Below are 17887 nucleotides of genomic sequence, written 5' to 3' on the forward strand. Positions count from 1 at the left end.
TGAGGGCATGTATGGGAGTGGGGTGGGGGTGGGGGGCAATGGTAAGATATGTACACATATAATACCTTAATAAAAATTTGAAAAAAAAATAAATAAATAAATAAATAAATAAATAAATAAATAAAATATCAACTTAGCCCTAGCTGGTTTGGCTCAGTGGATACAGTGTCGGTCTATGGACTGAAGGGTCTCAGGTTCGATTCCAGTTAAGGGCACATACCTGGATTGAGGGCTCAATCCCCAGTAGGGGGTGTGCAGGAGGCAGCCGATCAATGATTCTCTCTCATCATTGATGTTTCTATCTCTCTCTCCTTCCCTCCCTCTCTTAAATCAATAGAAATATATTTTTTTTAAAAATCAACTTAATCTTCCACAAATTTTTGAACTCATGTCATAGTTCAAGCATAAAGATCTTGAAAACTGAGTAAAGTGGGTTATCTCCAATTCTAACAGCGAGAAAAGGTAGATTTGTGCTAAATACAATGAGTCAAGAATAGGTAGCAGTACCCAAGTGAGCTCTTCTTCCTCAGAATAGCGATTCACTTACTCTATTATTCTGGCACGTAAGATTTACTGCCTTATGTAATCAGTTCTCTCTTCATACCCACACATATGTCCACTCTTACCCAAACTCTAAGCTCCATATAACTACCTTTCTTTTTTTGTATCCAAGGTGCCTCATGTAAAATTCTGTAGAATGACGAATTGCCAGCAGAATAAAATGGGGGAAAAAACAGTTTAATCAAAGATGTTTTAAATTGAGGTGAAATTCACATAACATTCAACTATTTTAAGTGTACAATTCAGTGGTACTTAGTGCATTCACAATGTTGTGCAACTACCACATAACCACAGATTCTTATCTTGAGATAATTAAATTCAACTATCTCCCCCGCTGCCCCCTCCTCCAAATAGCTAATAAATATCAATTATCTTACTCCTTTACTATATACAATAGATTCTCAAATAATGTGATTTATTTCAACATCATTTCATTATAATATTGATGAGAAGCCATAGGAACTTTAACTCCTGTTTATATCAATTAGCCTATGGTAAAACTGGTTTTGTTATATGTCATACATTGTTTTGCTTAAAGTCACAGAACCTACTGAAAACACTGAAGACTTAATATACTGGTTTTCTCCTTATATCACTCTGTGATTAAATTAGTTTGTGATGGTGCCAGCTACAGGTAGCCACACTCCAGTAATAAGGCGTTCACCCTCTCCTTCAAAGAAACACTTCCACTGGTGCACACCTCTAATTGCTAAAATGTACCTTCTTACACTGAGTCAACATCTGCCTTCCTTTAGCTCCCACTGGGCTCCCATGATGCCACCTCCAGTATTCACAAGCTATGATTTTCAAGCCAGTTATTTTAAGCTTTAGGTTCCTCATCTATAAAAATGGGGACAATAATATCTACTGTTACAGTGCTGTTGTGAAAAATAAATAGGATTGTGCATGACTCTATACCCTGTGTAACACTAACTTTGGAGATGAAGTAGATGTTTTCCATGCAACTCACTGCTGCTTTCCAGACCACCCCTCTCTTCCATTCCCTAAAAACCCTCTGTTCCTTTAATGCACATACTGACTATGCCACTTTCCCTTCTTGCTGCTATGATCTATGGTTTTCCATCCCAGCTTAGTAATTGAAGATCTTAGCACCTAACTCACCATCTCCTGCTATTGTTCTTGATGACTTCTACATCCATATAAAAGATCCATCCAATACTCAACCTCTCAGTTCATGATCAGTTCAGCCACTTATTTTCTTACTTTAAATCATAATTAATAATTACAGCAGCTTTAAAACTTCAAGCATCCCAACCTCCGATCAGCACTCTCCGTATTTTCCAGATCACTTTACTATAATAATTATCCTCACCATCAAAACTTTCAATTCATTGATTCTATCACTTTTTCACTGACCATCACTTCCTCCATGTCCTCACTTCTTACATCTTAGATTCTGTGGTCCATCATTATATACCTGACTCCTGTAGCCCTCTTCTTCCCCATGAACTCACCTGGCAAAACCCTAATCTGGTTGAATTCGACTCATTGCCTTAATCTACCTTTGCATCTAAGTGGCTGAATACAGCTGGAAAAATGCACTTAGTATGCTGAATGGTCTTCCCTTAAATTTAATGCCAAAGTATGGTCTCAGGACCAGAAACATCATGTTCACCTGGAGAGTTATAAATGCAAATTCACAGGCCTAACCCCAGACCTAACGTATCAGGAACTTTGGCGGTAGGACACAGCAATCAGTATTATACCAAGTCCTCCAGTTGATTCCTATGCAGGCCAAAGTTTGAGAACTACTGGACCTAATTCTCTAGGTTAATCCACTATCTTATTCTCCAAGATGGCTATTCTCTTCAAACTTCATGTACTTCTTATACCTTCCTAACACCTATCTGATGGCTACTAAAAAACAGAAGCAATCAGAGGACAACATACTCATTCTCCCATCACCAAATTTATCAAGTGATTCTGTATCTGTAACCATAAACTATGCCCTCCCCAGGTGTACAGCCCTTCCTCCTAAAGCCAAACCATTTACTTGTATACCCAATTCCACTGGGTTTCACTTATCAAAGGTTTTTGTGCGTGCTGTCATCCCCTCTCTTTCTCATTCACCCACAAATTTTCCTTCAGCACATAAATATACTTAAATATCTCCCATCTCAAAACAAAACAATAAAAAAACACCTTGCTGACTCCTCATTCCCCTCCAGCTTTAGTACCATTTCCCTGCTTCTCTGTACAGAAACACTTCACAACAGTAGTCTACACCAGCTGTCACCAACCTTTTGGACCTCACAGACCACAAGTGGTCCACGGACCACCGGTTGGCGACCGCTGCTCCAAAGGTTTCCTTAAACCAGCGGTCGCCAACCTTTCGGACTTCATGGACCACCAGTGGTCCGCAAACCACCAGTTGGTGACCGCTGGTCTGTACTGCTTGTCTTCATTTCCTCACTCCCAATCGCCCCTTAACCCATCCCTACACCACCACCAAAATTCTCTTATAAATGTCACTAGTCACTCCAACTTGCTAAATTCAGTATTCAATTCTCAGCCTCATCTTACCCAACCAATAGACAAGCATTTGATTCAGTTGATCACTCCCTTGAATTTACTTTGGCTCTGGAACTCCACAATGTCCAAAGATTTCTCCACATTAGCAAAACAGGAATAACAAAGAATAGCATCAATCTCACAGATTTACTTCGAGGACTAAATGAGATGAAGCATGTAAAGGATTCACCAGACAGACAGTACATTTTACTATTAACCAAATAACTGTTTGCCAAATTAATTAAATAACTGTTTAAAGATAGCAAATGTATTTCCATAGTCCTTTTTTCTCTGAGCTAAATATCCTCTATTCCCAGCTAGTTTTTTATAACTGTTTTAAAACCCATCATTGTCCTGACCATCTCCCCTAGCTTTCTCATCAAAGTAAACTGGGACTCAAACAAAATAGCCAGGCTGTTGTGGCTCAGTGGTTGAGTGCTGACCTATGAACCAGGAGGTTTCTGGTCAGGGTACATGCCCAGGTTGGGGGCTCGATACCCAGTAGGGGGCATGCAGGAGGCAGCTGATGATTCTCATCATTGATATTACTATCTCCCTCTCCCTTCCTCTCTGAAATCAATAAAAATAATTTTTTAAATTTTTAATTAAACAAAATTTTCCAAATATATCTAATGAACATGAAGTACAGGAAGACTATTACTTCCCTTGTTCTGGATACTGTATTTTAATTAATAAAGCAAAACATAATGTTAACTCCTCTTTAAAGCTGTAGAACTAATTTCTTGGCTTGCACTAAATTGTTCATTTAAATCCCCAGATGTTCTCCCCATAAACTGTTTAAAGCCAGTTCCTGAGACATAAAAATCATGCTACTGTGGAAAAGTCATTTTACCTCTATGGCATTAGTGTGCTTCTACAGAGTCAGGATTTACAAGATGGGACCTTGAAAATAGAGAGAGATGCTAGCTAAGAAAAAAGTCATTGTGTCCAGTCACTTCATGCTTACCAGATTGATGGGATAAGAATAAAAGAAACCCGTGGTCATAGAGTTAGAGAAACACTCAACAGCAAACCTCCAGCATGGGGAGGTACAGAGGTCAGGAGTGTGTTAGTCATACTTTAGATGGCTTTTGAAAAGCCTATTATGAAAGCCTCCACTGTGCAAGTGCCATAAGACTCAGAAATGCTTGGGCTGCCCAGCCGGCGTGGCTCAGTGGTTGAGCGTTGACCTATGAATCAGAAGGTCACGGTTCAATTCCCAGTCAGGGCACAAGCCCAGGTTGCAGCTCAATCGCTAGTGTGGGACATGCAGGAGGCGTCCTATCAATGATTCTCTCTCTCATTGATGTTTCTATCTCTCTCTCCCTCTCCCTTCCTCTCAGAAATCAATAAAAACACATATTTAATAAAAAAATAACAATAAATAAAAAAGAAATGCCTGCCCCATGTTACACTCAGGTGCACCACCAAAGCAGTTTTATTGGAAGGGGTATGGATGCTGTTAGGCAGTCTCAAGGAGAGAAAGGAATGTCAAAGGAAATTCTTCCACATGAGATGGAGAAATATATTGGAAAGGCCTTTGCCATCAGACGGGTTTGGACTCTGAATAACATAATAGCTCAACTTTTCCAAGGTAAAGTTCGCTTATCAGTAAAACACAATTACAATAGTAGCATGGCTATTGTGAATATTACAAAAATATGTATGCTAAGTTTTTAGCACTTAAGTGCCTTTCAAATTTGAAATTTGCAAATATTATTTTCCTTCTCTGCCACCTGTGCCTGGGATTCTTACTTATTTCTCAATACCAAAAAAATATATTTATAAATTATTACTAACTTCTCAATGAACATAAGACTCCTTGCTTGCTGTTATCTGTTAATCTGTCCTATTCTAAATCCCCAAAGTAAGAATCTGGCTTCTCATGTTAAAAAAGTACTTCCAGTCATAAAGAAACAACTGTAGGAATGAGGTTATTATAATGTCCACTCTCCTCAACAGATAAACATGCTGAATTTCATATTCTTCTTAAAGGTAAAATATCACACTTTCAGACAAAAGGTCATTTCAAGGGCTAGGTGATATATTGATGAGTATAATGTATTAATTCCCCTAAAATCTCTCTGATAAGTTCTCTTAATAAAACAGCATATAAAACTCAATTATAAATGGAGTAGGTATTTAATGGTAACTGGTTATTTTTACTGGCATAGATATCAGGGTGAAATCACTAAAACTTGGAAAGCTGCCTTGGAACATGCCTGGCACCAATGGGAATGAAGACGTTACAAGGCAGCTATGAAGGGTGTGATGGTAAAAGCCTTAATTTGCAGTGACATCTTTGGCAAAGCAGTCTTAGCAAAGCAACCCTGTAAACTCAAGCCAGAACTGAAGGACAGGAACAGGGACAGGAACAGAGAATATCTCTTAGGCAGAAGACTACTCATACACTACCCTCAAAGGATGCTCTTTACCTCTTTACACTGATTTTATAAACTTCTTTCACCATCCCAACAACATTTGAACATCAACTACTGTTCTAAGCCAGCAGTTCTGGACGCTGTTTTAGGGAGGACTCATTTAATTTACCCATTATGTCCCCCTCCCTGTTTACATTCAGTACACTAGAGAAGCAGACTTAGCAGCATGAACAGCCTACAAAAGGTACAAATTAAAGACTATGAGATCTATCAGTAAGTCATGACTACTGGTTAGCTCATTTAATAAACTGGAATTAATTTACCATACAATGCCTTTACATTACTTTGAGATATTTTACATTAAAAATATACTATAACTGTGGGGGAACATATCCAAGATTAATATTAATTATCTTTAGAAAGATGATTCAATATACCATTTTAAAATTTTCTTCCCAAACCTACCTGTTCTTCAGTTATTATCCAACCAGATTGTATTTCACCCATTTATTTATTAATTTAATCATTTGTTAAATGATTTAACAAATATTTACTGGGTATCTATGCTGAGCCAGATTGGTGCTATATTCTGGAGACAAAATTGTAAACTAGAGATATAAATTCCCTAAGTTTTTGTTCTCCATTCTCATTCTGAGAAACTCAAATGCTTTGTTTTAGCTCACACAAAGTATTACAATTTCATCATCAGAAAGCATTTTGTTCAAGAAGAGTTCATAATATAACAATATTTCTCTAACATAAATACTAGAATGGCTTTCTAGAGTAATTGGAAAATATGCTGTAAATTACTGAAATGGTTAAGAGAATTATAAAGTAAAACTGCATGCACTGTTTCAGCAATAAATTTTAAAATCTACAGGAAAATAAATGGTTTCTTAGCAAAAAATTAACTGCCAAGAATAAACCATGGAGAAGTAGGAAAAATATGAACAGAGCAAATAGTACTAAAGGTATTAGAGTAAGCTTTATCATTACAAAGACACCCTGAACTAGAGAAGTTAATAGCTAAATTCTAACAAACCTTTAAATAATTGAAAATTTCCAAAATTATTTATGGTGTTTCAGATGATGATGATGATGATGATGACGACGACGACGACGACGCTAATAGCCATGCATATAGTGCCAACTGTATTCAGGCACTGTACTAAGTACTTTGTATTAACCCATTTAATCCTCCAAACAACCCAATGAGTAGATAGTATTATTATTAATTAACAGATCAGGGTCATAGAAAAAGATGAAAAGTTTCACAATTCAATTTTAAGATCTTAGAAAAAATGGTTACCTACATTGTCCCCTACAAAGAAAAACAACTACTACAAATACTACTAGTATATATCAATCTCCCTTATAGTAATGAGCAAAAGAGTAACCTACTAACTATTAATGCAATATCAGGAAACCTACATACCTTACTGCAACTATAAATTAAAAGAAGAAAATATATAATGTCAGTAAATGTGAAATGGCATCTCCAAAAATTCAGCATCCATTCCTAATAAAAACGTTAAATAAATAGGAAAAAAAAACTATTTTAAAGATTTTCCAGAATTAACAGAAAATATTCTGAACAGCAAAATACTAACATTTTTTCAATTAAATAAGAACTGGACTAGAATGCTCCCTATTTTCAAAAGTAATGCCCATTACTTTTCAACATTACTTGAAAAATTCTAAATTTCCTTAAGGTAGTAAGACTAGAAAATCAGAATAAGCATTGCATTGAAGAACAGATAAGCCTATGGTTTTTGGGAGGGCACAATATTCGGTCTATAATAGCTGGTGGCTTTCTGGCAGGGTAGTGGTGGAGAATGGTTAAAGGAAGAAGACAAGACAAAAAGTAGAAGGGAGGGGGAATGCACCCAAAATTACTCCAGTATTTTGTTAAAATTCTATTTTTTGTAAATATATATGTACTAGAGGCCCAGTGCACAAATTCGTGCACCAGTGGGATCCCTCGGCCTGGCCTGCTGAATCAGGACGAAACCGGCTCTCCAACATCCCCCAAGGGGATTGCGAGAGGGCACAGGCCAGGCCAAGGGACCCCACCAGTGCACAATTGGCACCGGGAGGGACATGGGAGGTTGGCCAGCCGGGGAAAGACCGTGGGAGGGATCCCGGGCATGTCTGGCCCATCTTGCTCAGTCCCAATCAGCCGGAACCCAATAGCAAGCTAACCTACCAGTCAGAGCCTCTGCCCCCTAGTGGTCAGTGCACATCATAGCGACTGGTCGACCAGTCAACTGTCTGCCCCCTGGTGGTCAGTGCATGTCATGCGAGTGGTTCAGCGGCCTTAGCATATCATTAGCATATTACACTTTGATTGGTTGAACAGACGACCAGACACTTCACATATTAGGCTTTTATTATATAGGATGTGTGTGTCTTTATGTGTGTATGCAGAGAGAGAGAACGAGACAAATAAAAATAAAATGTGTGCTATTATACATAAACCAAATTTTGTTTAACCAAAACTTAAATACCAAAATTTTTCATTTTAAATTTTGATTGAAAACCTTTCTAGAACTTTCCACACATGCCTGCTTTCTTACATAAGCTCTCGTAGTCACAAACTTTATATTTTACTGATAATTTGACATCAGTATGGTATAATGGAAAAAGCACAGGCACTACCTGGCAGATCTTTATTCAAATCTGCTTCTACACTTACTCATCTTAGGGTGCTAGGCAAGTCCTTTCACCTTTCAAAGGCTCCGTTTCCTCATCTGTTCTACGGCGACAGCATTAGTGAAAACTAACACGGTGCGTTCTCGATAGTAATAATTCTCATTGTTAACTTCAGTGAACTGCAACATGGAGAGGTGCTTGGGTAAAGGACTGACTGCTCACACATAACCTCACATGGTGGAAGAGGTAAGCTGCCTATACTTTCTTACTTAGTCTCTCTTTACAATTAAAATATTTCTCCCTGGCCCTCCTTTTATGTGAAGTAGTGAGAGAGGGCTACTAGCAAATCCAAACATAGCAACTACAAAGGTAAGACAGTAGCTAATATGATTTACCACTCAGTTATATTCCAGAATCAAAGAGTACATCACAAACAGCAAACTATCAGCTTTCACTTCTCCTTGCTTGCTGTCAGTGTGTCTACCTTAACAGTAATCCTCTTAGTTCCCTTTCTAATTTATTAAAAATGAGCACCCAGACACTGGCTTAAGAGCCTAGTCTCTACCATGCATAGAAAAGGAGTTTTAATACATAAATTTTGTGACATTTTGCTTTCAGCTGAGTACTTAGCTATATGCTGTATACTTGCAATTACTACTTAGGAAGAGATCAAAAGTTGGTGATCACATTCAAAATTTAAAGATATGGACAGTTATGCCCTTATACATTTCACCCCATCTGTTTTCTAAATATCACCCTAAGAATAATTTATCTGATGTAGGCATTTCCTTTTTAAATTTAAAATTTTATAGCAGAAAGTTTTTTCTATCAAAGTGGGTTGGGGGGAGAGGCAATTTGCCTCCAGACAGCCAGATAAAGATCTTCCAGAAAAATCTATGTAAGGAATAAAATTAAAAGTCACAGAATCCTGAAATCTCACCAGGTGTTATGTGAAGGGCAGTGGCAGAAAGAAAAGAGGCAGTTGAAGGTTCACATATCTGATTATATTTTCAACTCATTTTAGATACCAGCCTAAAAATTTTTTACAACTCTCATTTCGCCAGATGCAAACCAGTAACAGGCATCAAAACTTAGTCCTCTACAACCTGAAGAATAGTTCAATTTGCAGATAATAAATGCTTAATATATATGACTAGAGGCCAGGTCCATGAGTTCGTGCACAGGTGGGTCAGGCCCACCCAGATTAGGGCTGAAGAGGGGCGGGGCCAGCTGGGGAAGGGGCTATGGGTGGTTTGCTGGCCAGCCCCACCCCCAATGGGGGGGTTGATTGGAGGTGGGGCCAGCCAGGGGGAGGGGCCCTGGCCACGCCCCCTGGTCGAACTCCTGGTTGAACTCCTGGTCCAGGGGATAATGTGCATATTAGCCTTTTATTACATAGGATATGCACTTGATAGGACCAATACAAAGATCAATAAAACAAGGATTCTAGCCTAAAGCAGCTCTCACTTTGAGGGTGCTCACAAGAGAATTAGACAACGAAGAACTAATATAACATAGTAAGTGCCCAATAAATGCTAGCTATTAATTGCACAGGCAGTGTAGGAAGACTTAAAATAAGGACACTAGTCCCTATGAAGTGTTTAGAACAACATTTTTTGAACACCACATTTACTCAAAGATTTCTAAACCTAATGACAAAACTGATGTATCTTTTTAAAAATGTCACTCTGCCTGGAGAGCATCATGCTAAGTGAAATAAGTAAGGCAGAGAAAGACAAGTATCACATGATCTCACTCATATATGGAATCTAATTAACAAAATAAACTGATGAACGGAGTGGATCCAGAGGCATGGAAGCATGGAACAGACTGCAGAATCTCGGAGGGAAGGCGGAGGAGGATGAGTGGGTGGGAGGTAATCAAACAAAGACCTTGTATCCATATATGCATAACCCATGGACACAGACAGTGGGTTGGTGAGGCGGGAATGGGGGTCTGCAGGGGGTCGATAGGGGAAATAAGGGAACATATGTAGTACTTTCAACAACAAAAAATTTTTTAAATAAAAAAGGTCACTCTGGCAGGAATATGGCAGATAAATTATACTGGAGCAGTATACAAAATTACAAAGCTGTAAGATGTACTGGTTAAGAACCTGGGCTTGAGAGTTAGACTATCTAGGTTGAATACAGGTTAACACTAGTTGTGTGACCTTAAATAAGCAAGTTAACTGCTTTGTGCCTCAATTTCATCATCTGTAAATAGGAATAGGAATAATTCTTGCCACAGAAGGTTGTAGCGAGAATTAAGAGAATAATTAATTAGAATAATAAGAATAATTCCTGGCACAAAGTACTCAATAAATAATTGCTATTAATTGCATGAAAAAAAAAACAAAACTGGTCATAGGGAGATTAGTTAGGAGGTTGAAAATAGTCCAGGAAAACAGAGGTGAGAACAAAGGGGTGTGTTCACTTGAGGTACCTGAAATAGTGGTAATATCACTAGCAAACCAGGGAAAAGGAAAGGAAAACTAAGCCAATGAGTGTAGCTCTTGCCATGTTAGGGTTGAGGTTCTCACACATCATGAAAGTATAAATGTCCAATGATGATTGGGGGGAAAAAAACAGATCAGAAATGAAATAAAAAAAAAAAGAGTTAGGAACTAGAGATATATATAGATCTGAGAGACATTAACATGTGGATGAGTTTGTTGAAGCTGTGGTAATGGAAGAGAGTACTCAGGAAGAAAGCAATGCAAAAGAGTCCTAGGACCCACAGGAACTAGGCCTCTAGGATCACAACAGGATCCAGGGAATGCCAACAAAACCAAGAACCCCATAAGATAGAGAGAAGAAATATAACCATATGAAATAATCCTGTCCTTTATGAAGTTTTCAATGTCATTAAGGAGAAAAAGACATACACATGCTGAACAATTTTTATCCTGACTGTTTAGGATTAGTAGCACAGGTGGTAGGCATTAGAAGGGCAAGAAAGGAAAACTGTGCTCAATATTGGAAAAGCCAGTGATGACATAAAAAAGAACACTGGCATAAAGGAGAAAGATAATTCTAAGATGGGGAAGTAATGGGGAAAGTGAAAACTTTTATTTATTAAATGTCTACTATATGCCAGTAACTATAGTAGGATCTTTCCAGCATTTTACCTTATTTAATTCTCATAATATTCCTCTGAGATTAACCCTATCCCTATTTTACAAGAGTAGTTTGCAACATACCAAAGGAACTTGCCCAAAGTCTTGCATCCAGTTATGAGCATATGGCAGTTTTACAACTGGAATCTCAGTGGAGGGCCCATGATTTCCACACTGTACTTCCACTTATTAAACTGCCTAATGTAGGACAAGTCAAAAGGGGAAGGAAAAAAAATAAAAACTATAGTAGAAGAAAGCCAGAATTATGCTTACATATCTCACTTCAGTAGAACTACCTTTCTGAGGACATGTGCACGAAAGAAAAGAAAATGAGTTTTTAAACGTCAAAAATAATCTTTCAATCACAGAGAACAGGTGGGATTACGATACCTCCTTGCTATCAGTCTTTTCCCTCAGGTCTATTCCGCACTGTTACCATAGTTAGAATTCTAAACTGCACACCTGACCATGTCATTCCTCCTCTCTTTATCATCTTTCAGTAACTCCCTAAAAGAGAAAAAAGTATTAACAGAACTAAAAGGAAAAAGCTATCTAATACATCTAGAAACCCCTTAACCTAGAAGGAATAATAGAAAAAAGTTAACGCCTAAAAATAAATGCCCTATTTTTAATTTTTAACCCTATTTTTCTCACCTCAGCATTGTAAAATAAACTTCAAATGCCGGTTAAAGAGCAACATCGACACCTTGTGGTGAAGATCAAGTGGCTCTTAAATGTCTGCTTACATGAAAACTAATCCTTAATCCAGGAATTTCCAAGGGTTACAGAAGCAAAAATTTTAATTACCATCACACACACTAAAGGTAAATTTAGAAAAAGTTTTCTATTATTTTGACAACTAAAATTAGCCTAAATTGTTCACTATAGGTGAAAAAATCTGAGTAAAATCTCAGGTCATTGTTTTCCTAAAAAATGGTATATCACATCCATCTGAAGGAGTTTTAAGCCCTGGTCCTTGGTGCTTCCAAATCCTTGCCTTAGTCAAGATTTCCTACTTTGCTGAGACAGTCACACATAACAACACAGTGAAAGTTATTAATTAGAATATACTCTCGAAAAACAAAACCAGGAGACCTGAATTCTAATCCTGACTCCAAAAGACACTGAGAATCCTATGGGGGTAAAAGTGATATTAAAAAATTCTGACTGTGTGTTTTCATATAAAATTACAGATCAAGAAGTAACAATTTCACAAACCAAGAAAGCATCAGGAAAAGAAAAGATATATTTTTTAAATTATTCTCATCCAGAAACAATGTTGCCTGAGTTAAAGAGGGCAAACTATGAACAAAACTGATGTACACAAAATTGTTTTCCAAGCACTTTTGATTGAGCAGAGATGATGGTTACTTTTTTTCTAATGTCTTGAGAGAATTTTCAGAGAAAGCTGCATTTCACTGGGAATGTACTACCAGCTACAGTATAAATGATTTAACAAAATGGTAAAGACAGGGCCACTGTTAATAAGACAATTCAAACTGCTAACACACCTGAGGAATCTGAAAGATACCCTAGAAATGAAACCCCCAAGAGACATATCATTGCAAGATCAGTGTTAACTAACTGAGCAACTATCCATGTTCACCTCATAACCACCAGCCTACGAAGGTAAGCGAGACTCAGAAAAGGTTCTACAAAACATGCTTGTCAGAAAACCTTCATACCAACCTCCAGCCTGGCTCTTACTTGCTGTGTGCCCTCGGGTAAATAAATCATTTAACACCTCTTGACTTCAGCTTCTACAATGATGTGTGAACATAAAAAGTTTCTAAGAGAATGAGATCATAAATGTGAAAATGCTTGTAAATTACACAAATTTTTAACTTCACTGCTTCCAACTTCTAAAGAATCACAGAGGTTAAATGAATTGGGTAAATCAAGGATAACTAAAGTCAGGGTCAGGTTGAGGGAAGCATTCTCTATTACGCTGTGCTGCTTCCCGAGATGCTACTGTCACTCTGGTCAGTTCCGATTCTTCTGTATCATGAAGCATTTGATGCTCCTTGAATCTTATTCTCTTAGTTTCTATGATGCTGCCTTTCCCAAATCCTCTCCTTCCCACTGACTTTGCCTTCCTTTGTCTTTTAATCTAATGATTTCTCTAATAAGATCACAGAATCTCATACTTGGAAAATAGCTTTAAAATAATATCTATACTCTCATTTTACTTAAGAAAACAGGTCAAGAAATATTAGTGGCTTACTCACATTTCAAATTACTTCTGTACAGTCTTCTTTCCAATACTTAAACTTAATGTAGTCCCAAACTGAATAGGCTCAAAAAGATGAGTTATATATTTTGACACCTCCTGCTTTCTCTACTATCTGATTACTAAATCCTGTTCATTCTGTTACATAGCCTAAGAATTCAAAGTGAAAGTACTTCTCAGATGAGATTCAAAAGTCATCAAATGTGTGTGGTTTCTTTAGTTGAAATCATTGTCTCTTAAGAGCAATTTATACAGTCCATGTGACCAAACTCTCTATCATCATGGATAATAAAATTCAAGATTTGCAAAGGAAAGACCCATTTCATAATGTTTATAAAATAAATAATCATCCAATGGGACAAGAGTCCAATAATCCTTCTGGTCTCTTCCTCTGGTAGATATATAAAGGATGTCTAATGGTCTGAAATTTATTATGTGTTATGTAAACATTAGAAAAATACTTCCAAAATCAAATTTCAATGAACCATCTGTCTGAGGAGGGTGAACACAGGTTGAGTGTCACAGTGAACTTTATTTTGAATTGCATTTATTTTGGTAACCTGCCTCTTAGGAAAATGTCCTAGATGATCTACCACACTGAAAATTAAAAACAAATTATAAAATCTTTCAAAATTAAGCCCAGACATTATAAAAATACAGAACTCCAGCAGTTAAGCCTCTGAACATGAGATTCGTGCAAAGTTCCTTTGCCCTGCCAAACATGATTCTTTTAAAAGACGAACAGCAGGTCAAAACTCTAAGCCGTGTCTGGGGCTATAGGAGGGCTTTTCTAGTAATGCTGTAGTTGTTAAAATTCTGATAAGTCTAAATTTTGTACTTCTGCTTGCTGCTCTTTCTAGTGCCAAAGGCTAGAAATAGCTCATGCCCCTGTCTTAAGATCATTGGCTTCCAATCACTCTCTCCCACTGTCCAAAGAAAGGAAATGACTTTCCAAAGGTTTTGTGAAGGAGATACACTTAAATCACTGTAGCTACAAAATTTATGAAGCTCTCACTAAAAAATGCCAAGCCTGAATAGCAGCTTCTAAACCTCCCATACATTTCCTCACCCTGAAATGTCACAGACTCAAAATGAGGAAGATTCTTTAGAAAATGCAGGAGGACTCTATGAAGTTTCTTACCGCAGCAAAGAGAAGACATCATAAGAATTGCGAACACAGTTCTGATCCACCTGAAGAAGAATATTCTTCTGAGCATTTGAATAACCCTAAAAGATATTAATTAACAAATTAATCACAGTGAAATAATATGTGCACAATTAATCATGTTTGTCTTTTTAACATTATAATTCAAATTGTTAAGAGGTTCAAAAATTACAACTTCCGTATAACTAAAGTTTAACATTTTATGCAAGTGAACTCAAAATAAATTTCCTCTAATATTTTTCCACAGAAACAATGTTTCACATTTTGCAGTGAATTTCACAGAGAAGCCCCAGAAGTCTTTTTTACATATGTGACTGAAAAAGAATATTAATAATATTTCAAGTATACCTAGTCATTGCATGTCATGTTTTTATGGGGGAAAAGGCATTCCAAGTTCCAATTACAAATACCAGAAATAAACATTTCCACTTAGTGGTACAAAGATGATGGGAGCAAGGATGGTTTCTAGAGAAAACAGGGCACAATCCATAAGAATTACAGGACAGTTATTTGTCATTTAAGGTAGATAAAGTAAATAGTAGTTAAGAAAAAAGGACTCGGGACCCAGACCACCTGATTACAACATAAGCCCGTAATACACCAGCTATGTAGTCTTGAGCAAGGTATCTAAGCATTCTTAGTTAAACCTTGGTTTCTTCTTCTGTACTATGGAGTGAAAATATTACCTACTTCACAAGTGGTTGTGGGAATTAAAAGAGTTAATATTTGAAAAGTAAAATATATGTAATAAGCACTATATAAATGTTTGTTATAATACTATTATAAGCATTTTTAAAGTTATGTTGCTACGGACATTAAAATATTACTAACCCATGTAACCTCAAAAAAAAGGTTATTAGAATATTATGAACAACTTTATGCTATCAAATTGTACAACTTAGATGAATTAGACAAACTACTTGCAAAAATACAAAATGTCAAAATTGATAATGAAATAGTAACTGAATAACCCTATATCTTTTTTTAAGTGAATATTTTAAAAAGCTGTACACAAAAGATGTTTATGTCCAGATGGTTTCCCTGATGAACTCTAACAAGCATTAAGAAATAACATTAACACAAACTCATTCATAAAATAGAGGAAAAGGGAACAATTTTCAACTCATAAGACTAGCATTACTGATGCTAAAACTTGACAAAGTCTCTCTCTCTCTCTTTCTCTCTCTCACAAACACACACACACACACACACACACACACACACAATTACAGACCAATATCCCTCATGAACACAGACACAAAAATCCTTGGCAAAATATTAACAAATTGGAGGATCCAAGATGGCGGCATAGGTAAACACCTAAACTGCTGCCTCACACAACAATTTCAAAACTACAACTAAAAGACAAAACGTCTATCCCCCAGAACCACAGGAAAGCTGGTTGAGTGGAAGTTCTACAACTAGAAGGAAAGAGAAAACAGCACTGAGAGGTGCATAAGTGCTGAAAAGCTGAGGTACGGGGGCGCGCTAATCGGGCTGGCGACGGGCGACTGGGAGCGCTGCTTTTTTTCAACCCGAAGGGAGACAAGTTCCCGATTACTCCGAACTCCAGTTTCTGGGGAGACGCGGGGGACCCAAACTCGTACGGGGAGAAGCTGGACTGTCTGCCATCAGGTCGGAAAGTGAGTGAGGCTTGCTTGCAGGGCTGCGCACAGGAATAATTGTTTACTGCACTGCGGCGCAGGACGCGGGGACGTGGTCGGAGACGCAGAGCCGGCTTACTGGCAGCCATCGCTGTTTGCCACACGCTAGCCTAGTGACGCCCTGAGACCCCGCCCCGCACAATCTACAAACCCACCCAAGCTCCAAGCAGCGGCTTTAGCATATGAATGGCCCGCCCTATTGCAGCTTAACTTAGCAAACTTGCAGCCCTGGTCAGACAGCTCCAAAACCTCCAAACTCCAAGCAAACAGGAGAAAACTGTAGTTCTCACTGTAGCTCCTGCTGGGTGGCCTCAGACAGTAGCTGACCTGCACCCCATTAGAGATCCAGAAGCCAGTGTACCTAGTGGTCAGTGTGAGACACCAGATTTCAACTCCTCACATCCATAAGTGACACATTCAAGAGGCAGACTCAGTGAGCACCAAAGCCCCACTGAAACAAGTCCTGCACCATAAGCGTGTCTCCAGCGCAGCAGTTCTTCCATTATAGACACAGCGGGTCCTCACAGCCAATTGACCTGGAGGTCAATTCCTCCCAGTGTACCAACAGCAATCAAGGCTTAACTACACCAAGACTTTGCACTCAGCCCACAAAGGGGTGTACCAAGAGCGTCCACCTCAGGTGATTGGGGAGGCTGAGCTACTGGCCCCTATAGGTCACCTACCACATAAAGCCACTCCATCAACACAGGGAAGCAACAAAATGCAAAGACAAAGAAACATGTCACGAAAGAAAGAAATGGAGGAAAGCAAACTAATGGACAACATAGAGTTCAGAACCACATTTATAAGGTTACTCAAGAATCTTCTAAAAACTGCCGAGAAACTTCATGTGACCTCCAAGGAGCTTAGTGAGACCTTCAAGGACCTTAATAAGAATGCCAAAAAAAATTGAAAAGGACCAGTCAGAAATTAAGCATACACTGTCTGAAATAAAGAATATACAGAAACTCAACTGTAGATCAAAGGACCCCAAGAATCAAACCAAAGATCTGAAATATGAGAAAACAAAAAACACCCAACCAGAAAAACAAAAAGAAAAAAGAATCCAAAAATATGAAGATAGTGTAAAGAGCCTCTGGGACAACTTTAAGCGTACCAACATCCGAATTTTTGGGGTGCCAGAAGAAGAGAGCAAAATATTGAAAACCTATTAGAAGAAATAATGACAGAAAACTTTCCCTACCTGGTGAAAGAAATAGACTTACAAGTCCAGGAAGCGCACAGAACCCCGTACAAGAGGAATCCAAAGAGGACCACATCAAGACACATCATAATTAAAATGCCAAGGGCAAAAGACAAAGAGAGAATCTTGAAAGCAGCAAGAGAAAAATGGTTAGTTACCTACAAGGGAGCACCCATATGACTGTCAGCTGATTTCTCAACAGAAACTATGCAGGCCAGAAGGGAGTGGCAAGAAATATTCAAAGTGATGAACAGCAAGAACCTACAACCAAGATTACTCTACCCAGCAAAGCTATCATTCAGAGTTGAAGGTCAGATAAAGAGCTTCATAGACAAGAAAAAGCTAAAGGAGTTCATCACCACCAAACCAGGATTACATGA

General features: G+C 38.0%; 1 protein-coding gene across 3 annotated transcripts in view; it reads right to left on the bottom strand.

Moving 5' to 3' along the window:
• UVRAG (UV radiation resistance associated) overlaps nt 1–17887 on the bottom strand; it is a 306221-nt gene that overhangs the window by 208611 nt on the left and 79723 nt on the right. For all 3 annotated transcript variants that reach the window (XM_080688155.1, XM_080688156.1, XM_080688157.1), the window contains exon 6: nt 14616–14701. In XM_080688155.1, the coding sequence (XP_080544281.1) occupies nt 14616–14701 (86 nt within the window). The remainder of the gene's footprint in view (nt 1–14615; nt 14702–17887) is intronic.

The sequence above is a fragment of the Plecotus auritus genome (assembly GCF_963455305.1).
Source record: "Plecotus auritus genome assembly, chromosome: 9".
Taxonomy (NCBI): Eukaryota; Metazoa; Chordata; class Mammalia; order Chiroptera; family Vespertilionidae; genus Plecotus; species Plecotus auritus.